This window comes from Idiotropiscis lumnitzeri, chromosome 12, assembly GCF_059441095.1.
Source record: "Idiotropiscis lumnitzeri isolate Australia: NSW breed Sydney's pygmy pipehorse chromosome 12, RoL_Ilum_1.0, whole genome shotgun sequence".
Classification (NCBI taxonomy): Eukaryota; Metazoa; Chordata; class Actinopteri; order Syngnathiformes; family Syngnathidae; genus Idiotropiscis; species Idiotropiscis lumnitzeri.
In genome coordinates this window covers 6,255,726-6,279,270 of record NC_142402.1, presented here as the reverse complement: position 1 = coordinate 6,279,270, position 23,545 = coordinate 6,255,726, and the positions used below count along the sequence as shown (strand labels likewise).

The 23,545-nt window shown below is 40.1% G+C and overlaps 1 protein-coding gene across 10 annotated transcripts in view; it reads left to right on the top strand.

Moving 5' to 3' along the window:
* ctnnd2b (catenin (cadherin-associated protein), delta 2b) overlaps nucleotides 1-23,545 on the top strand; it is a 141,206-nt gene that overhangs the window by 50,620 nt on the left and 67,041 nt on the right. For all 10 annotated transcript variants that reach the window (XM_088310932.1, XM_088310923.1, XM_088310928.1 and 7 more), the window contains 2 exons: nucleotides 16,137-16,171; nucleotides 20,264-20,380. In XM_088310932.1, the coding sequence (XP_088167058.1) occupies nucleotides 16,137-16,171; nucleotides 20,264-20,380 (152 nt within the window). The remainder of the gene's footprint in view (nucleotides 1-16,136; nucleotides 16,172-20,263; nucleotides 20,381-23,545) is intronic.

Here is a 23,545-nt window from a genome sequence, read left to right as displayed (position 1 = left end):
CATCCTGCAATCTTGTCTGTGTGGGTGTGTTGGTGTTCGGATCTCAAATTGCCGTGTCTTTATGTGTGTTGTTGGCGATTGGGCCCTGGTGAGCGCTGTTGTGAATGTCTTGTGTCCGATTTGTTGTGTCTTTGGCTGTACTCTCTATGTGGCTGATGTGTTTTATCGATTTTGTGTGTCTTTGGCAGAATATGAAGTGTTGTCACATATATATGCAAACTGACTATGTGTGTGTGTGTGTTGCAAATGTGGAGTGCAGGTCATGAACACTCTACGGAATTCATCACATTTAAACTAAGTAATATTAGAATATAACATATGCATGGTACTTTTAGTATCATTTGATAAATGCTTTTTTATTTAATAAATGCTTAACACCTGCAGCAAATATGACCCTGTTAATGTTAATGACCAATATTTTGTCACATAAATGCTTAAGATAATGTTACTAACACAATACAATCCTTCAAAAGCTGTATCAATAAATACCGAGCATTATCATGTTTGCAAATGTTTGGCTTTTGAGTGGATTCCTGAGTGGATTCCAAACCTCGGATAACATGACAATTCTAAATGACTGGAAACATTATCTTAAATGATGTCAACATTCGGTTGCATTTTTCAGCGCCTATCCTGTCATTCCAGCACCAAACAATAAGAACGTCAATGTGAGTCGTAATCAGAGAGGTCATAATCGTCACATCATCATCCAGGCAAGCTTATAATCAGTGTTATTGTCAGAAAAAGTGTCACAGAGTGACTCTATAGCTGTTAAATAACCACGACGAAAGGGAACGACTCCCTGTGCTATCTCAAAATTAGAATCTAAACCATCAAAAAGCTCCATCTTAAAAAAAGAAAAAAAAGTATGTGAAAGTAAAACTAGCACATGTTCTATTTCTGAGGCAATTCCCCGAAGAGCTGCCTATTATGTATGTGCGGCAAGCACCTATGTGTGATTTAATATTGAAAATGCGAAAACTTGATTGAAGGCAAACGCCTCAGGAAACAAAAGAGCTGTGTCCATTCGGCCGAGTCAAACACAAAAAAGTGACTATGAATGAGTGTCAAGTGCTGCTGAGCGAGTGTGGGAGGTTCAGCAATTCGGCTGTGTGGTGCACGATAAAGACTTTCAGAGGTGCTAATGAGTCCTTCAGCTCTGGCTTTGTTTCCAGCCTTAATCAGTCACCACAGGTCACGTATTGTCTACCACAGCATCTGCTGCTGTTTTGTCACTTCAAAAAGCACAAACCCGCAATGTGTGTATGCATATGAGTGTGTTTATCAGTTCATCAAAAACAACAGACATTTAAACATATGCTGCCACTTTCAGTAAAAGGAACATTCCACCATGTATGCTAAAATTATTACAATGGTTTGGACTTACCGATTGTCATGCATCTTATTTGGTAGGGATTTATAGCCACCATTTTTTTATTTGTCAATTTTTTGGAGCGGCTTTTTGTAGAAGTAATTTGCATATCTGCCTCCCAATCACAAAAGGTGCTGGGTTTGAATGTTGGCTCAGGCCCTCCTGAGTGGAGTTTTCATGTATTCCACTTTCCTCCCACATTCCACAGCAGGTTAATCTTTGTCTATATGTGCCCCGTCGACATTACAAGGTGTAACTTGCCTCTCACCTAAATTTAGCTGGGATAGGAACCACTTCACCCATGACTCCAAAGCAGACCAAGTACTCTAAGAATGGATGGATGGTTGACAACATTCTACAAAACAGAATTTTGGACTTTCAAACTGAATTGACCTATTTACAGTCAAATATGAAGCTCTTGTAGCATGTACGAGCAAATAGGTTATGATTTTATGCTAGATTCTAGATTTAAAAGAAAAATTTAAAAAGGATACCAACAGCCCTAAAACGTAGGCTCCTACTAGCCTAACAACAGCAGTAAGATTTGGTTCAACTCCGGTCAGTCTCCAGGCTTAAGGCCTGGTCGAGGCTCTCAGATCACCATCGACCGGGCCAATTCTTTCAGTTAATTGAGTTGCTGCCTCCCTTGTCAGATAATCCTCCAGAAGAATTTTAAGGACTTTACCTTATAGTCCAGTAAATATCCATCAATCCATTATCTGTACCGCTTCTCCTCACTCGGGTCGCGGGGGTCCTGGAGCTTATTCCAGCTGTCTTCGGGCAGTAGGCGGGGGACACCCTGAACTGGTTGCCAGCCAATCACAGGGCACACAGAGACACACAACCATTCGTGCTAACACTCATACCCAGGGTCAATTTAGAATGTCCAATAAACGTCCCATGTATGTTTTTGGAATGTGGGAGAAACCCATGCAGGCAGAACATGGAAACTCCACACAGGAAGGCCAGAGTCGGAACCGAACCTATGACCTCCGCCTTGTGTGGCCATCGTGCTAACCAGTCGGGTCACCGTGCCGCCCCTCTAGTAAATATGATAACTCAAGTTCGTATTCTTTAGATTATGTTAAATATTATTATTCAATGTCTTTTTTGGTAAGTACTAGCAGGCTTACTTCAGATCACTGTAACCGATTTAAAAAGCAGGACTAAGTGGCCCATATTACATAACTCACCTATTGTCAGAAATATGCAAAAAAGTAGGACGCAATGGGGGATGGGACTTTGACTACAGTATGTTTGTCTTGGCCAAGGATGTCCACAGGAGCTATTTAGAAAATGGCCAAGTGCAAAGGATCTGCCCTATGTGCTTATTTATGTATTTATTTATTTATTCATTCATTCATTCATTTATTTATTTATAATTCTTTTTATGCCAAATATACCGCATATATTGCACAAAAGAACTTATGTACATCTTTTGTCCTGACTTTAGTCTGATGACGTGTGCTGAATGGAATCAGCCAGGGATGGAGTCTGCTGATATCGAGCTGTGCGCACACTTCCCAATGAATCAGTCATGTTGGAATGGTACTTGGACATAATGTTTTTTATCAATTGCCCAAAAAATACCTTATCACATTGGTCGTAACAGTCTCAACCCTCACCATCAACACACCACCAACCGGCCGCTGCTGCATGCCGTCGTACTCCCCCTTGCCTTGCGCCGGTCTTCGGGTTATTCTCCAGCGCCATGGAAACCGCAAGTGCATCCGTAAGTGCATGTGCAACCGCATAGCTTGCCTCTCCCAGGCCGCCCGCTCTGCAGCGGATCTCAGACTCCATGTCACTAAGCCGACTGCAAACATTTTTTAAGAAAATCCTCCTCTTGCGCTATATGAAAATACTTGTCTTGCATCTTCCCCTAATCAGTTTTATACTTTATTATTACGTTTAGAGTAGAATGGAAAATGAAAACTGCTAGTTTTGCCAGTCAATGCCTTGGCACTTCGTAGATGACTGGCTGCCAACTATTTCAATCAAGTGACTAATTTCCCAAAGGATGATGGGCGGGAGTTTACTTTTTTTTTTTAAACTCATTCCCTGCAATTGACAGGCAGCTATATCCGTAGCTTGAACCTGGGAGGGCTAGCAGTGATTGAGTTAATGCCAGGCGATCAACCAACGCACCCTTCGCGAGCCACTGGTAGCTCTCGATTGATGGAATGGGAGACGCTGGTCTTGGCTCTCCAAATGAGTACCGTAGCTACGGCTGTGGACTGAGTGAGGCAAAGTGCTCTCATTTGCTGCTCATGCATTGATTATGGAGACATCTGGCAGCTGAAAGAACTCATGGGTATTGCACGACATGGCAACTTCATACGTATGTTGCGGCAATCTGCTTCAATTGTGCAGACATATTCTCAGTTTTCACTCATCATAGGGGCACTTTTTCCCGCTAGGTTACGGGGGATTGGTGAGATTCTGAATGGACAGCTCGAACGATGGACAACGTTGCGTCTCCAATTGACGCGTTGTCAAACACATTCCTACTATTTTGGTTCATTTCACCTGTAATTTAGTTTTTAAATAACCAGCACAATTAGTTCTACAGGCCTAACAATTAGTTTATACTGCACTTAAATTGTCACCGTGGTCATAAACAAGCCACAATTTGACGATAGTCATATATTTAACAGAGACCAACATACATAACTGGTGCGCATATATCTCTCTATCAATATACGGGCAGCACGGTGGGCGACTGTTTAGCTCAACCACCTGACAATACAGAGGTGCCGGGTTCAATTCCGGCTCTGGCCTTGTTGTGTGGAGTTTGCATGTTCTCTCCGTGTTATGTTAGCTCAACGTCGAATGGCATTACATTGCACCTCTCCTAATTGGAGGTCAGAAATTCCCGAGTATCCCAGTCTTCTGGAATGCCACAACTCAAATCAGACTACATCAGTTTTACTACAGTTGTCGCAAACAGCCCTGGGGCAGTTAGTAAAAAAGATTATTATAAACCACAGGACAGGACCCCACTGCAGGGAGCAAGTTCTGAGTAGAATATTGCACACCCACTCACACACATACGCACGAACGCACGCACACAAGCGCAGACACCTCCTGTGGCAGTCTGCTTCTTTTGGCTGTGTACATATGCAACATTTGTCTGGTAAATGGTGGCACAGTCGGACTCCGTGCTTGTCTTGACTGCTGAGCAGTGTGTGTGTGTGGGGGTGGGGGTGTTTGTGTGAATGCACACATTGGCTGTAAATTCAGCACTAGACTGGTGAGAAAATACGAACCATTTAGCGAGGCCATTACCCAGACGCTTGTCAGGGAGCAAGTGGGTTTCCCTCTCCTTGTACTTCATACACTTGTACAAAGAACAGTATTGCATATGCCATATGCAGGATTGGGCAAAGCGGTTTCGGTGCATGCCCAAGTGATAAACTGAACTGCTGACATTGCCTCTTAAATACAGATTTTTAAAAAATTGTTGACGTTTCTTCCTTTGTCTCATTATTTGGCTTTCAAACTCATTTTTACACGCTTGTGAGCTTCCTTTTTTCTGTATCACGTTCATAGACGCACCGGTGAATGCAAAGGACTTTCATGTGTTTTGCACAACATGGCAAATACATTTTTTGTCACATTGAGAATTAATGAGATATTATATGATCAGTTACTCTACGCAGGCTGAAACCGAACGGCCTGCTGTGCGAGATGCTGATAGACTGAATAGCTATCATCTTGAATGACGTCCTTGACCTCCTCGGCTTACTTACGCGCTTCATATTAACACAGAACTATTTTCCCCTCTCCTCCGAGCTGAAGGGAGCCATCTGCCAAGCCCGAATGCTATTTTGCAGCATCTGCTAAAATATTATTATTTTTTTTTTTTATCTGGGAGGACGACTTGAAAGAAACAATAAATAACGACATTTGTGCGTCACCAAACGTTTTAACCAGTTAAAAGACAAAATACATTTGCACATCTGTTCCTTGGTTGCTTTTCTAGAGAGGAATGAAAGGATGCCATGTCCGGTGTGATTGGCATTGTATTTGCTGATACAGGTAGTTTACTAGCCAGTGTCTATATTGCACAATAGTTACAGTTACGCTGGATGCAAATGTAATTAATTTAATTGTTTGACTTGCAGACTTATGGTAGGATACATAGGTGATGTACTGGATACGATTCAGGGTGTTATTATAGTTGTAGTCCAGTATTCTAGTCCTCATGAAAGTTAAAAAAAAAGATAAAAAAAAAAAAGCTGCATGATTTGCACATGCCAGCATTTTTGTCATGGAAGCAAAGGTTACTTAGTAAAAAAATAAATCATGCATAAAGCCACAAGTTAATTGGTTGACGTTTGTAATGTATAATGTGAACCAAAATACAGACACACAAGACAGAGACAAGCCACATGGAGACAACACACATTTTCAATCTTCTAGTATTTTTCTTTTAGTTTCATTTCTGCTTTTGCTCTGGTTTTGACACTGGTCATCTTTTTCACATTTGAGCTCAAGTGAACCGAAGCGCACCAGACTTGCAAACTCTCCCTCTTCAAGTGGCCTCAGCACTTATTTGGTGCACGCTAAGGTTCGTGTGAGAACCTTCCCACTTGACCAAATGAAGTGCACGAGTAAAGCAATGGCATCAGAGTTCATTTCAACCCAACCACACACACACACGTTAGGTGTTAGTGTAGCACGTTTTCTTGCTTTACTTGAAAACAATATAAGTAAGCAGTCTTTTTATTCGCGATAAAAGATCAGAGCTGCTTAAATAATAATTAACTAAAATTCGACAAGAGCAAAATTAAGGTCTGTCTTTTCTTGCACTGTATTTCTACATTATCTAACATCAAGTTTGTGTTGTAGAGAGTGGAAGGAATAATGTGTCAGAGATCCTCCAGCTTTCAAAACAACACTTTTGTGGTTAAAAAAAAAATAAATGAAATTGCCTCTAGCTAGCTGAGCTGCTGTGAACAAAACATTTGACATGTGAAAAACTGTCCGACACAGTCAGCAAGAATGCACACACCACTCACGTCTTTATAAATACTTGTAAAATCTTAATAAATATTCTTTGTTTGATGAGATTTGTTATTCATTTGGAGTTTTCCGTTTCTGCAAGTCAATGAAAGGGCATCGTCATCTGGAGTCACATTGCATCACGCTTTTTAAATGCCAGTGTTCTGAATGGATCTAACGATGCTATGACCGGTCAACACCTAACCATTTTTGTAAAAGGTCGCAACCTTTATCGTTCTATTGAAATGGAATGCTGAGTAAAACGACAGTTTTTTTTTTTTAAATATTCAATTAGTGTTTTAGAAATGCTCCTTTTGTGTGGTGAAAACATATATATACGTATATATATATATATATATATATATTATCCTTATCTTGAAGCCTTATGCTGCATTTAAACAGCATTTTCAGATTAGCAATTTATTCTTGCTTTGCTGAAGTCTGGTCGGAGTCCACAATGATGTAATGATGGCACAACTCAATCATCGGACTACGCTCATGAGCATGTCAATGTGATTAGAATAATAATGAAAATCCAACTATATTTATTTTTATTAAAATCCATGACTCACATAACCTCCATCCATTTTATATTCAACTGGTCTACTTTGGGGTCACAGGTGAGTTGGGAGAGAGCCAGTGCACGCTATGGAATGGTTATCAGCCAATCACAGAGCACATATAATCAAGCAAACGTTTACATTCTCATTTATTTGATTTAGATTCTTCAATTCACCTATATGCATGATGTGGGAACGTCAGAACCAGTCGTAGACCTTGAGTAAACCATCTTAAATGCGGAAAAGGTATGTAACTCCGCGCAGGTGGGCCTGAGCTAAGTTTCAAACCCATAACCTCTCCATTGCAAGAGGTGCGATGGTAAAATTCCAATTCCAATTAAATCTATTTTTTTAATTTAATGTCTTTTTTTAACGCAGTTTATATCAGGTTATGTGAATGCGTGTGTTTTGCGTGGGTGTGAGTTCAGGCGCGTGTGTGGTGTGTCTTGTTGTGTATGTTGGGTGAGGGCAGGCCTTTTTGTAATTGGGATCTTTTTATTGTACAGCACTTCGAGCTGCATTTTATGTATGTAAAGGGCAATATCAAGAAAATTGGATTTGATTTGAATGTCAATGTTTTGGAGAGATTATTACAATTTCTAATTCGTTTCCACAAAGCAACAACAATGCAGCAATGTGCAACTTGCAAAAGAAATTAAAAAAAAAAAACTCTAAAAATAATGTTTTTAAACTTTACTGGGTAGGCCAGTGTTGAGAAGAGTAAAAGAAGCATGAAGGTAACAAAATAAGAAAAAGGGGATGGCTGACCAAGAAAAGAAAGTAACAAGATAAGCCAGTCAAGTTACGTTCTTTTAAGCCATGGCACTAAAAAGACACAAACAGCCACTGAGTCACTGTGAGACCAGACACTCGCAATACGGCAAATATCTGAATTTGTATATTTTAATTGCTACATAGCAGTGACTGTCCCCCACTCCTTAAAAACAATCTTCGATTACTCTAGCAGTCTGCTCATGCGCATACGCAAACACGGTGAGGAATTTTGGCACAAAACCACATTTTAATCATGCGCACATGTCCTGTATTTTTATTTTTATATTCACAGAAGGAGGCCTCCTCAAAAGCACGGAAGCTTAAACACAGCATCCATATCATAACGGACGTTATCACCACTTAAAAAGCAACCATCCGCTTTTGACAAGATTATTGCGAGACCAAACGTTTTCCCTCAACAGAGTCGAAAAGGCAACCACGTAAATAAAATGTAATCTTATGGCAGCTTTTACTTATCATGTAATATAGAGGCCACATGTATTGTAGGAAATATAGTACTTTATTCTCGAGCATTTCTGAATTCATTATTTGTTCAGATGTGAGGACAATCCAACAGTTAACCTTGCAACCCATTTTTATTAAACAACTTTAAAGTGTACTCGTGGTGGTCAGAAGGAAAAATAATGATGTTTTATCAAGACTAAATGCATTGAAATACGTGTTGGTTAAGCTGATTGTATTAAAGCAAGCCTATAATAGCTCGTGTGACCTTTATGTCCAAGGCTGTGTTGGAATGTGCACACTGTTCTCTAGTGCATTATTAAGTAGGGGTAGGACGATTCCCTTAACTCCCGATTTGATTCAAATCAAAGAGCTTGTGTGAGAATTAGATTTCTATCACGATTATTGATTCTACTGCCATTTACGATTCAATGTCACGATTTTTGCTATTTTCCTCAAACACTTGTTTTCTATTTATATTTTATATATATATATATATATATGTTTATTATTTCTATTAAAGAATGATGAAATGACAGATGACAGAAATTATGCCGGCTTTTGTGAAATCTGCAACAGCGGACACATTAGCGGCTAACGGTTAGTCGAAGCATACCCAATCCATTCACAAACCTGTGGCATAAGTAGTCTTATTAAAGCTGAGTTCGCCATCTGTCATCCAACACTCGCAGCACGCCGCTTGCAATTTCACTTTAACACCCTTTTACACCGATGTCCAATGGTTGGAGTTCCTTTGACAAGTTAACCGGAATTATTGCAAGATCTGAGTTCATTTGCTGAAGTACCTACTTGGGGCGAGCACTTAGCTACCTCTTTCATATTTGCATGCTGTCCTCAGTCACGTCCTCCTTTCCTCTATATGAGCAGTGTGTCGGCAGGCAGCTCCCAGTTAGCCAAGTAGAGTGCTAATGAAAGTCACATTTAAAGATTTTGGAACTCGGCACGCACACAAGGCGTGCCAGATTATTAGGCGCCCCGTCCACTTTGTCAAAAATTCCAGACTTTTAAGTGCGCCTTTTGGTCGTGAACATATGGTACATTCATTTATTTTGCCCATTTTCATCTAGTTGGCATCAGAGATTATATGATTCCAAAATTGGATGCCAACTCAGTTACAAATTTGTATGAGAGTGGATAGGACACCATGCACCACTCAAGTTGATTGTGCACAGGAAAATAAAAATGTATTTAATTATCTTAATTCTATTATGGTAAATCCAAAGCTGGGCACACCTGTGTGTCAGCTGCGGCAAGCATTGTGACAGGTGGCCATTTTGGCTATTCAATGATGTTTTCTTTAATTTACCTCTGGAAATCTGCCATGTTTTTGGGGCAGCTTGGCTGGGCCCAATCAATACGGATGAGGCCACCTTGGCTCACAGCCCTGGCTTTAGAGTATGCGTGTGTTCCAAATGCGTACGTGCAACAAGTGCAAAGATAACCATGAGCTAAAGTCTATCATTTAGAGAGTTGATGGTCACAGCTTCAATGCAAAGGCTCAAATGCCGGAAGTTCAGAGTGTGATGCGAAAGAAAATTATCCACATGAAAACGTTTGCGAGACTCTCAAGTGCATGGCAAAGAAGATGTTTAACTTGTAAACCGAAGTATAATTCCTAATACCATATGGTTTAATTCTCTTTAAGATATACAAATCCCGAGAAAGTCTTTTGAGGACAATAACAATGCTGATTAGAGGACATGTGGAATGATACAAATATGGAGTGACTTCATGATTTTCACACTTTAGATGAGGTATTTTACTGTCGGGTGTGATAGAAGCCTCCAAATCCCTTGTATCCAGGTCATTACTAAATATCTCTGGGCCTTTCGCAGAGTACCTACAGAGAACCAAGGCCTCCTTACATTGATTGAACATCTGGTTTCAAGTCAAAATGGTCGCCTCCTCACGACCAGTTTTGTGGGTCAGAGGAGATTTCGGCTTGTCTCGCTCCCAGTCGCTGTCTCATGTGTTCCCAGAGTATTTGTTCTGATGATGGGTTACCTATTTCTCGGCCCAAAATATGAAACAATCAAATGAAAAACAGGATTCTTTACCTTTCCTCCTGTGGTTGGCTTCCTCAACGGAAGGAAGGCGATGACCTATTATTCCAACCTTATTAACTCAAATGTCATATAGTGAAACAAGTCATTCTTAATAATGAATGGGGCCGGTGACCATGAGAGGTAAAATTGAGGCTCCCCAGCAAGGTTACAGTCGCAAAACAAGGTGTTTGTGAGACATGAACCTAACTTCATCCATCCATCCATTATCTGTTCCGCTTCTCCTCACAAAGGTCGTGGGGGGTGCTGGAGCCAATCCAGCTATCTTCGGGCAGTAGGTTGCCAGCCAATCACAGGGCACACACAGACAGCCATCCACGCTCACACTCATACCGAGGGGGAATTTAGAGTGTCCAATCAACCTGCCATGCATGTTTTTGGAACGTGGGAGGAAACCGGAGTACCCGGAGGAAACCCACGCAGGCGCGGGGAGAACATGCAAACTTCACACAGGTCCAATCGATCCCACGATCCTCTGCACTGTGAGGCAATCGTGCTAACCAGTCGTCCACCGTGCCGCCCAATAACTGCATTTCTCAAACCACCCTTTCTTGGAAGTCTTTAGTGGAAAAGATGTACTTCTTTATTCTGTCATTAAGAAAAGCTCTTTTGAATGGATACACTTCAGCTTCAAAGTGTGATTTGTCCCAAGTTGAAACAACATTGAGTAGAATTCCTCCACCAAACATGGTATGTGAGGTAACAGATCATCTATTGCGAGAACATCCAAGAACAAAAGATTCATGTTTCTGTTCCCATTTCAGCAAGTTCGGCACGCTTCCAAGGATGGTGACATTTTCCACCGGTTTAATTATCTCTTCTCTTGAAGTATGGGATACAGCAGGACTGCACATTAAGTGTCAGCTATAGTTAGCTGTTGTTTCGACATAATGGGTAATTAGCTAAAGTTCAGATGAGACAAAATAAAACGTAGAATTTCAGCGTACACCGGGGTCTTCCATCCATCACTTTAGATTGGAATTAAAATCTCAATAACAGCAGTTCTGGGAAGCATCGGGCCTTTCACCTTCGTGGTCTTAAAGGTCGAATTAACTCCCTCCTCAGGTATTTTGAATTTAATAGTTTGTCTCTTTTCAGTTGTACGTACCACTGGACGCCATGCTCATGTTCATTGTTGCTTGTGTCTTTTTTACCCACACGATTTCTATGGTGTCGCTTTTGTGTTCCAATCTTTTATCTGTGTCTTAAAAATCCAGCTTCTCCTTACAATTGACCATTTTCCCGTCTTGCAGCATTAAACATACCTTAGAGGCAACCCGGTCTATTCTACCAGCAATCTGTATTGCAATTCACTTGCTCGATTCTCAATCCATCACCTAATAGAGTGTCACCTTAAAAGCTGCTTTAGCTGCCTGTTCTAAGTTCCACTTCAGACATTCAATAAGACTTTTAACATCACTCTAGAACTGTAAGTGACAAATATTTGCGGCTGCTGTCCTTCTCAGGGTGATCAGAGACGTACTTAAGACGCTGAAGACGTGCAACACATGCAGTGGCATTATGGATACTGTCTGGTTTAATTATCCAACACACCAGCGTTGCTACTACTGCTGACATTGCTATCATGGATAGTTTTTTCTTTTTCTTAACCACTCAGACTCTCTGCACTTAGCCGAGTTTTGTTCTTTATATTCCGTGACAGGCCGGCATTCCCCTGCTCGCCAGAGTGAACATGATGTACTTGAGGGCCATGAAGTGGAAATGGGATATGACAGAATTTTCACAGTTCAGCCCATCTTATGGCATCTAAAGCGGAAGCAGGAGAGTTGTCGAGTGAGAGATATTACCACTGTCACCTCGACTGCATAGGCTGAGTACATGTCGTTATGGTCAGTTTGCAGCTTTTGTTGGCTGTAGACGGAGGATCAAGACAGAGTGTGGTGACTCAACAATTATGAGGAGAGAGAAGTTTTTCAGTGTTGGTGCTCAGTGAATTCTCTCTCATTGGCTCTGTTAAAATAAAAAAAAATAATAATGTCTGGCTTAATCGCTACATTGTTTTCCTTACAAATCAGTTTGATTGCAGAATACTGCTTTCCCCTCTGACATTATTATTTGTGCTGAAGCCTTTGATTTTGGTTTCTTTTGTGTCTAAAAAGCAGTTTAGAGTAAATGAACCACAGCGGGACTGGTTTTAAATCCAAATCCAAGTCAATGGCAGCATTATTGCTGATAGTTCCTAAGATCTATCTGGGTCTTTTCTTTCTCGTCTGCGTGCTTTTTGCTCAGTCGGTGGCCCTATAATCTCGCCGCTGTGTTGACATGAGGGCTGCCCATTGTGGTCAGCACTGATAAGAGATACTATGCAGGCACAGTAATAGATGGATTATACACTACAGACTGAGTTCAGCATGTGTATGTTGGGTGGGTAAAATAACAGGATTTTCATTGCTATATCTGGCATTCACTCTTTTAAGCCTCATTGGATTTAGCAGGGTTCTCTTTGTTTTGTTGCAAATTCTCATTTTCTGGCTGTTCGTGTTTGACGCTCCCTTTGTCCATCTCCCTGTCTCCAACATCTCTTTTTCTTAATTTGTATGATTTTGCCTCAAAGCCTTTTCAAACAGAACCTCTGACAAGAGGACAGTGATATCCACCCGTCCCCCTTTTTATTCTGTAATAATTCCAAGTATCAATAAGCACCATTTTAAAAATTGAAGTTCGTACACGTTATAATTTTTCTTTAAAATTCCACCACAGTATTATTTTCACAAGTGGTGTGTTTAAATTATTACAATAAAATGCTTTACCTACTTAATTTATTATGGGTCAGAATAGTGTAAATTTTAATGTTTGGTTCAATTCTGGCACCGCTGGCTTTTCAGCAGAACATTCGACTTCTTTTGTTGATTTCTCAATTGCAAGACATTTTGGCGAGCAATAATCAAGCAGTAAAATAACAGAGACTTTCACTTTTTTTCATGACACTCATTAGTAGCTTAGAATACCGCCATACTAATCCAACTAATTGTAAAGTATGTGGTAACCTTTCAGCTTTTAAGTTAATGGCCAGCTCACTGCTTATTTTTCATTTTTATTAGAAAACAACAATTAGACCCACTGCTCCATGCTGTTTTTAATGCCCACGTCGCTTGTAAACTCACCCACAATATCTAAAGTGCTTGCTGTTGTCAGCCCACGGCCATTTTGTAATAAGTGTGATTTAGATTCATAGCCTCATTCTCTCGAACCACTGCTTGATTCTTGACCTGTTCTCTAATCATCCAGCTCAAAATTTCATGAGTTTATTTTGTGACTTGCAGTGACAGTAAATCTAGCATTATCCTGCACCCAAATCCTTGTGATAAACATTGTGCAACGACCATGTAAGAAAGGTGGATTGCACGATAAATCCAATTTGATTGGGTTGAAGTTTAGCCCTGTGTGCATCCACAAAACAAAATATCATTAGTGGCATATCCAATGCTGCAGCAGCGTTGAACCCAATAATTATCGTGGCACGTCGCAGTTTAAGTGTGTTTTTTTGGGGGCCTAAAGGTCAAAAAGGTGTTTGAGAATGATGTGAATGTGTGCAATCGGGTTGTGGGTGAGCTGGAGCCTATCCCACTTGATATTGGGCATGCGTGAAATGGGGTACCTCCTGAAATGGTCATCAGCCAACAGCAGGGCACATTTGTGCAAACAAGCATTCTCACTCACATTCACATCGACGGACAATTTTTAATCTTATATGAACCTACCATGCAGAGGAAAAACATGCAAACCCCTCACAGGAAGGAAGGTCTGAGGCCTGCACGCACAACCTCTGATCTGTGAGGTGATTGTGCTAATCATTTGGCCTCCGTGCCACCCATAGACAAAAATGTGGGAGGAAACAGGTTCCTTTCCTTGGGAAAATGCTCTACGACTTTTAGCATCACAAAAATATGTCAAGAGTCCAATCGTGCATATATTCTCTGCTAAAAAACTGCAGTAGTGCAAGTGACCTAGCATGACGCAAAAAGAACAAAGGAAGTAAAAAGGAGAAAGTTGTTGTATACGGGCTACGGATTTACAAGCACACAACACGCACCAAAATGTCATGGCTGTAATTAAGTCGAAATGTGTTGGTGTGATGCAAATCATTTGATAAGTGGTTGAAAAGGTGGAAAATAAAATAAAGATTTCATAAAAAAAAATTGATAATAAAATAATTAAAAAAAAAAAAAAACAGGAAAATACAAGTACAGGTTAAGGTTGGCGGAGCTGTTGTAACAGACGCCTCTGACGTACTGGTAGCCTCTATAAAACCTCAACACACCCATGTTTTAAACGTAATGCAACATTAACTTATGGCCTATAACCTGCACAAATTAATTGGAAAATGTTATTTGAGAGGCCAAATAAAAACAAACCACTGATATGATGTTGCTGCACAAGCATGCTCACCCTCTAATAACTGGGGTGTGGCTTGGTTCACAATCAACCAATCCAATTCAGATTCATGGAAAATGGCAATCGGCACACACCTGCAACCATTTAATGTGCCCCTGATTAACTCCAATTTAATTTCATCTTTTAGAGTGGGCATTTCCTGATGTTTTTTTTTGTTTTTTTGTGGCATCTTATAGCGTATGACATACACTGCAGTGATCTTCATCAGCGTCGCAGAGGAGTGTACAAAATAATTTCCAAGGCATTAAACGTACCAAGTAATCACAGTGAATTATCATCAAGTCGAGCAAATTCAGTATGGCACAACAGAGACGTTACAGTTTTGGACGCCCTTCCAAAATTGATGAAAAGACGAGAAGAAAACTGGTCAGGGAGGATGCCAAGAAACCGACAGCTATGTTGAACAAGCTCGAAATAAACAGAACCACTGTCAACATTTATAGAAATGTGAACTAGGAAGACGCAACGAAAACAGAGTTCTAACATTTATTCACAAATAACAGACCAACAAGAAGCGCGGGACGCCAGGCAGACAGCTTACTGCAGAAAAAGAAGACGGAACACAGTAATGTTGACCTGGCACTGACAAGACACAAACAAATACTATTCAGTTGAAGTCACTTTCATTGCGCACAGTGACACAGACGCAGTGGTAAAGTATCACAAATAAAGCCTGCTCTCTCAAAAGGTTAGACAGTAACACTACAAGGTGGATCAAAGTCAACAAGATTGAATTCACTTTTCATGTTCATGTGATGACACGCTGACTGATCAGTACTCGACCATAATTGTTGAAAGCTCATTTGCAACATTACTTTGTGCCTGTGGTCCTCCATATCATTATGTTTTACTTACAGGTTCATGCGAATATTGACTCGTTTGCAACCCTCTGTAGAAATTCAATTTCTCTCATTACGTTCATCTAAGATCAAATGTGAGAGATATGGCGCAGAGAGCTGTGGTTGTAATCGAATCGACGAAGAATGGTGGCGGTGTAAAATGTCCTTGGTTCGGGTTATTTGCATAGATGATGTGGTGTGTTGTACAGCTCAAACCGGAATCAAAATGGCTGTCCTCATCCTCCATGAACCACAAAGTCACAGCAAGTAGCAATAACATTTGGACTAAGAAACCGATTCTGTGTGTCATTTATGAACCAGAACCCCTAAGAACAGTTCTGGTTGTTGTCTTGACAGCAGTGGACTGTAGATTATTGGTTCAGTATGAAAAATCATTCTCAATTCTCACTGTCATTGATCAGCTCCATTTTAAACTATAACTCTAACAACTAATAGATGTCGGCTTTTTTATACAACATGATGCTGGTGACTTTATTGGTACAATTTATTGTAAAAGGGTCCAGCAGAGAGAATAAACACACAATAATTTGTAAGTGTGCGTTCTATTTTCTTAAGCCACTGCTTCTTACCTTGTTTTCTTTCTGTCATTTTTCTCTTGCAGTTCTGCCGAGGAGAAATTCCGCTGGAACAACCAAGGTAGTAAATCCTTCCACTATAATCTCATCATAAATTTAATCTAGTGCACCATTGTTTGTATTCTGCCACCGCTCTGTGCTGACTGTGCATATTGCATCATGCATTGTTCAGATTCAATTCTGTACAAGAAACATGATGGCTGCTGTAGAAATGGTCTCGTGGGCTGTGCCTGTGCAAGCACAGAAGGAACATTTATTCCTCTACGGTATAGTCCGGCATTTCTGAGGGGAGGTTGAATAAACTTTCTAATCATTGTCATGTTGTTCAAAGATTACAATTTGTCTTTCAAAGATAGATTAAGCTTGGCACGTTCAGCTGTTTCTATTTCAGTCCAATTGAGTTTTGACGTGTAATTGATTATACAAAATATGTGCAAAGATTATGACCTCAGGGAAGCTTGGGAATTCTTTCAAAAGCATTTTAATCTTAAATGTTTTAAAGTGAGTGCTTAGTCCTCCGCTGTACAAATGCCAATGCAGCTGTCTGAAACGTTAGATTAAATTATTTGGTGTGGAATACGGAAAGACTTTCTCACTCCAATTGGGCCTTTTGATCTTGTCATAACTCCTATACCATTAAGAAACCATCCTCTCTGAATAAAATATGTTTAAAAATGAAACTTTGGATGTGGCGATAGTAACAATAAAAACTTGTGGAAATAGTTGTAAAGATGTGAAGACAACACTGGAATTGGTTTCACCCAGTGTCATCTCTGTGCAGTAGCATCAAGTGAAGTCAATAAAACTGTCTTCTGTAATCCACTCAGTAAAACCTCTTCTATTACCATTTGTCTCCCCCTCTCTCGCGATAATGTTGCTCCGAGGACTCGTTTGGATGGATTTGTCCTCTTGGTTGCCAAGGCAAGCCTAACTTGTAGACATCAATGGCACAAGATTTGTTGCAGAGTCATTAATTATATTTCCCCCATGACTCAAGCTCCAGTCCTAGGCCCTGAAGTTCTCGGACCCAAAGAAATCTCACAAATTGTGCGCGCTGTTGGCTCAGGCGTAAAATTCGTGGAGACAGCAATATTTAAATGAGGGTTATGCATTTCAGGTAGCGCTGATTTAGGGCTATCACTCTTGGATATTTTTCAAATTGATTATCCTATTTATTATTCCACTGATTAATCAAACATCCATCCAACCATGAATTATCTGAACCCCTTATCCTAACTTGGTCGCGGGCGATAAGCGGGGTGCACCCAGACCTGGTCAGCAGAACCTTCGGATCAAATTTGATTTTACATTCAAATGTATTACAAAAACATGTTGCCCCGATTACTCTTTATTGGCCAATTATTGCTCTTTATTTCATGTCTTTAAGCGATTAAAAAAACCCTAAACAACAATTAAGCAATATCACAAGAGAGGGAATGATATTTTCCTCACCAACCTTTTTCAAACAGATGTTTGTAAATGCCTTGTTTTGCTTAAACACAAAAGAAAATCAGTCTGCTTTCAATGAAATCCTGCAGAAATCAAAGAATTAATGTTGCAAGGTTGAAATCAGGCTGAAATCACATTTGGGAGAGTGCCTCAAATGCAAAATGTCATTTGAAGTGATGGAATTCAAAGTATTAGTGGAAGAAAAATGGAAAAAGCGTAATACACAAAATAAATCATATCTGATCATTTTGGTGAAGCCAGCAACCACATAAAAGCAATGCTTTTTTTGATGTATTTCATCCCAAGTGCCCTTAGCAGGGCACAGCATGCCATCGGCAAACCCATTCCTTGTGTTTGCTGAGGGTCCGGGACCCCCCCTCCCTTACTGGGCGACGCGGCGGGCACAGCGAGAGGACGTCTGCTGCAGCAGCAAGGCCCCTCAAATTAGAAGATGTTGCATTTGAGAGCAGCTTCGCCATGATGTCAAATGAGCCCCTCCAACGGGAGGGGCTGGCAGAGTTATTTAGTGCATTTATGGCGGATTTATTTACAGGTGATAGCATGAGGGAAGACGAGGGAAGCTTTAATAAATGTGGCTTCTCAGTTTGGTGAGCTTTGGGACACACGAGAGATTACGTACAGAGATGTGTGTCAGACCCTACTCCTTGCTCAGCCTGAAACATACCTCAAAGTGTTCTTGGTGGAATTGTAGTCCATGAACGAGATCAAAATCTCTGGGGCATATTTTTATGCTCAGCACAAGTCTAGCACAAAGCAGAATCTAAATTTGCACGTAGGCAGAGTTTTCTTTCTTTTGGTATGCCGGAGCCACTTTATCTTCTCTTCTCAATGTGGACGAGCAGTGGCTCAACTCTGAGTCCCTGGGACTTGGGTGAAGTTCTGCCGGAGGTGTGAGTTGAAACTCCTTCTGACCAGGGACTAACAGGACACTTTGTCCTACGCAGAGGCGCAGGGAGGCTACCCGCTTATTCACCAGGGTGAACCCGGTGTATAGGCATTGAGCCGGGAGACATTAAGTATGCCCACACCTGCTCTGCTCCTCTCACCATGGGCAAATCCAGAGAGGAAGAGAGTCCAACCCCTTCTCAACCGCGAACAACACCTTGGGGCGGAGTGTCAGACTGCTGAGGTCCCGCCATCCAGCCACCACCTAGCTCACATTGTAGCCGACACCTGTGGCCCCTCTCGCAGGTGGTGAGGCTTCCATCTTTAAAAGGATACATTTTCCTCCATGGTCTCACATTTTGTCATCGTTATGCATGACATTGCCATATACGCCTGCATTTCAGATGTGGTATTTAAAGATGCTGCCCTGCGATTGGCGGGCAACCAATCCAGGGTGTACCTGCCTAATGCACGCAGGCTGCTGGGATAGGCTCCAGCACGCTCGTGAGGAGAATCGGATTGGATAATGAATGGATATTTAAAGATGCAGAATCAGCCTTCGCAATTTGTCTCATGCATGCTAAATTACGTACATTTATTTGCACATACTCCTGGAAAGCACTCACAGACGTGTGGGAATTTAGCACATTTGGCTATATGGTACGTGAGTTTTGTGACTGTAACTTAAGAGACCAGATAATCAAGCTCAAGAATCACAAGGAGTCTCACATTTTATGGACAGTACTATTTAAGTAGCGGGTCATTAACCAACACTGACTGTAAAAGGAAGCACAATCAGCATGGTATTGTTCTCGCCTTACACTCTTCTTAAAGGATCTATAAGGATTTGAATTTTGCCTTTGGGATTTTTTTTTTTTTTTTTTACAAATCAAATAGCATTATTTCTGAGTTCAGACTATCCATCAATCCATCCATCTTCTGTACCGCTTCTCCTAACTTGGGTCACGGGGTGTGCTGGAGCCTATCCCAGCTATCTTCGGGCAGTAGGCGGGGGGACACCCTGAACTGATTGCCAGCCAATTGCAGGGCACACATAAACGAACGACCATCCTTGCTCACAGTCATACCTATGGGCAATTTAGAGTGTTCAATCGGCCTGCCATGCATGTTTTTGGAATGTGGGAGGAAACCGGAGTAACCGGAGGAAACCCACAAAGCACGTGGAGAACATGCAAACTCCACACAGGATGGCCAGAGCCGGGATTGAACCAATGCCCGATGTTGTCTCTCACTGTGAGGCCATCGTGCTAACCAGTCGGCCACCGTGCCGCCTGAGTTCAGACTATCAGACACAAAAGAAAACTAAGAACTGACGTTCAACTGGGATTTTGTCCATGCTGCATAAATCAACATACAAACACATACAAATAGGCTTGTATGAACGCGTATCAGGAAGAAATTGACTTGGTGCTTTGCATTCAACAGTATTTAAGAAATCTGAACAGAATTCTCAAGATTGATGTTTTGCACTTTGATTAATTCCATTTGTAGCAAGGCTTTAGTCTACTTTCATATCGTATCAGAGCAGTCTTTGCAGACTAAGCAAACTCCACCCATTGATGATGCATATTTTGAACTTCGTGTTGTGCACTGCAGCAGAGTCATGCTTGAAAAGTTGACCACATGTATTGCCCATATAGTCTAGTTTTTTTCTTGTTATGTTTATTATGCAGTCCCCAATAGTATAATATTGTACACACCGATGGAAAGCCTCAAAGTGTCACGGAAAGTTGCACACTGTAATGTTTTTGATTTAGATTTTTTTCTGAACATGCAGACGGACAGAAGGACATAGAGGAGGAGCTGACAACAGGCCTGGAGTTGGTGGATTCCTGTATCAGATCGCTCCAGGAATCAGGCATCTTGGATTCGCAGGACAGCTCGACAGGAGATCGTAAGACTATTGAGATTATTAATATTAGACTTTGTAACAGTTTGTCGCTTTGGTCGCTTTTGTCAGATCAGAATTGAAAGTGCATTTCAACAATTCATACAAATGGCAAAACATCACTGGATGGTCTGAAGTAAACTGTCTCTTACATTTTCATGAAAAATTCAGTATTTTAAATTGAAAGTTACACATTTGTAAATGATTGCAAGAAAATGCGCGTAAAAAAATGGTGCGTTGAATTTATTAGAATTGTATTTTTTGAAGTGGCTGCACACATTCAGATGTATTCTTAAGCCAATGTATCTACTTTAAAAATGCATCTGGATCCAGATGATTTTTTTTCATGTAACCACTTGACGAAATAAAATTGAGTAAATCCAACACACATTTTTTTTTTAATGTGGGCAAGATGATTCACATCACTTTTACTTTTGCTATCATTTTTCAATAAACCACCTCACTGTGCTACAGAAAGAAAAAAAGACAGCAGTACCCATCACAAAGAAGCGAAACTAACTATAAAAAGTTGCAATGTGAACATGAGAGGAAATTTGTACATGCAACACTGTAGGAATTACAATGCAGTCTTCCATCTTCCTTTGGGTCTCAAATTCTTACAAAAAATCCCATGAATAAAACACACCTGAATATTATATCAAACAATATAACAACGACAGTAGTGTATAATACAATCCCCCTGATTTGCTCTGATATCCTTTACAGTTAGCGTTAATACTATGGATGAATAAAGATTCAAAACGTACCAATAAAGCGTAAATATGAAAACAATGCTCTTTTCCTACACTAGTAATGAAGATATTTTAGAGCATATTTTGAAAAATCCAAAAATCTTGTTCTTGCAATGTGTTCTCTATTAGTAATTTCAGTTTGCCTTAACTCTGTTTGTAATTGCTTTTAAATGTGATTCTAATAACATAATGTGAAGCATATAGTGTTTAATTGTTCATGAATTGCGATATAAATCAATGATGTTATTTATTTATTTATTTTTTTACAACGGGTAGCTTGCTACTGCCTAGCCGCTAGTAAATATCTAAACAATGTGAAAATGTTTTGTTTCTTATTAAGTCCCTTGTAAAATACCCCCTCAATTTGCTATACCATACTCATTTGATAAGATTGGAAGAAAACAAATTAAAATATTTGAAAATTCTACATTCGATAGATAATAACATGTGGATCAGTTGTCTCAATAGTGTTTTCTATTCCATCGAAATATTGAAATTCAAACGGTGGTTCAGAGGTTTTTGCGCTGTTGTAATCCCACAGTGCAATGTGGTTGTTTCCAAGAGCTCCCAGTGAGTTCCAGAGGAACTCCCAATTGCCTTTGTGCTACACTCTACACTCTTCTCTCCCTATACCACCACCTCCCCCTCCTCCCCAAGTCACGGATATCATACCCATGTCTTTGCTCCGGTCCACCCCATGGGAGTGAGGTAGCTGTCGGGAGACATGCAGAGTCGTTCCAAGAGTTTGATATGCTAATCCATCCTCTCCGAGGTGTCAGCTGGCCTGCTGCTCACAGTACAAAGAGACACACGCACACACACAGCGCATTCACTTACAGTGTGCAAGTATATTTACTGTTTATACATACACATGCTATCATGCACAGACATGTACACGTAGAACTCAAGCGCACTTTGGACTGACATTTTATATTACTACTTTTGGAGTGGGAGGTTGGAAGGTTTCCAATGTGGAAGTGCATCCACGAGGCTCATGGGAAAGTAGGCAGTACTGCATCAGCATCTTATTTGTCAAAAGGATCATTAAAGAATATGCTGTAAATCAGTTTTGAACTATATTTGTACAATATTGTTTGTATTATATAGGATTTCATCATCACACTTTTTGGGAAATGAGAAAAGCAGGAGTATTTAGAATTGTCTCACTGTTTTAATACTTCCAAAAGATGTTGACATTGTATATACAATAGTTTGTTTCTGTCTGGAGCGGGCTTATTAGAATTTTGGATTTTTCATTTTAGTTTAGTTTTAATTTTGATTTTACTTTTTATTTTAGTTTTAGAGTTCAGAATAGATTTGTTAGTTAGTTTTAGGTTTTGGGAAAATTCTTAGTTTTAGTTCATTTTTTGTTAGTTTTAGTTTTTTTTTGTTATATGGTGTATTTGTCCCGCGCAAATCTTTTAAAGGTAACCAGTATTGCCCATTTAATATTCAAAGATAACATTTGAAAAATATATTAACTTACGAACAATAATGCTGAATAAACATTAACCAATAAATCATATCAGTTCACGTGAACTTATGTGCAATAAGTCCAAGAAAAGTGTAGTGTATTAGTACGGTGCTTTGGGAGTGAAAATTTAGATCAAACACACAACATGCTGTAAATGTTGCGGAACTTTAAACTGGTTATAGACTACACATCCCCTTTTGCAATGCTGTTTTTTTTTGTTGGTTTTTTTTTTGCGACATAAAAAAATGACACCGAGATAAAATCACTTCAAAACGTACTCCACTATTACTGGGACCTAAAATCCATACAATACAATTGAAAAAAAAAAAAAAACTTTTTGGGAGGGGTAGTGCAAACAGACAGATTAATGACTTTGCGCAAGTGTGCACGCAATTTTATGAAGGGGTTAGAATTGTTTGTTATTATTGAATCTTGTTTATAATTGGTTCCAGTCTCAGCATAAAACAAACAATCTCAAAATATGATACTGCCACCACCATGCTGAAGATACGGTGTTCTTTAGTGAGGAGCAGTGTAGTGTTTGTGCCCAACACATCGTTTTATGAAATATGGCCAAAAGGTTCAGCCATGGATTCACCAGTTCACATTTACCTTGTGTTAGGAACATTTATATGATTTTATAAAGGTGGAAATTGGGAGAAATTATCACGGTCTCATTTTTTTAATCATAAAAATCTGGCAATTGAACAGGAGTATGCAGATTGCGATACATAGTCATCAATTTTAAGTATATATGCATATTGAATGTATACATGCGAGGGAGAGAGTGAGAAAGAGAGAGAGAGAGAGAGAGAGAAAGATGACTTCAGTATAGCAACAATTTCTTCTTGATCTTAAGGAAGAAACACTGCTCCAGAGATGTGGTTGTTCTGTTTCTCAGCCCAGATGACAACAGTCCACACACAGAAATGATGCTCTCCACCA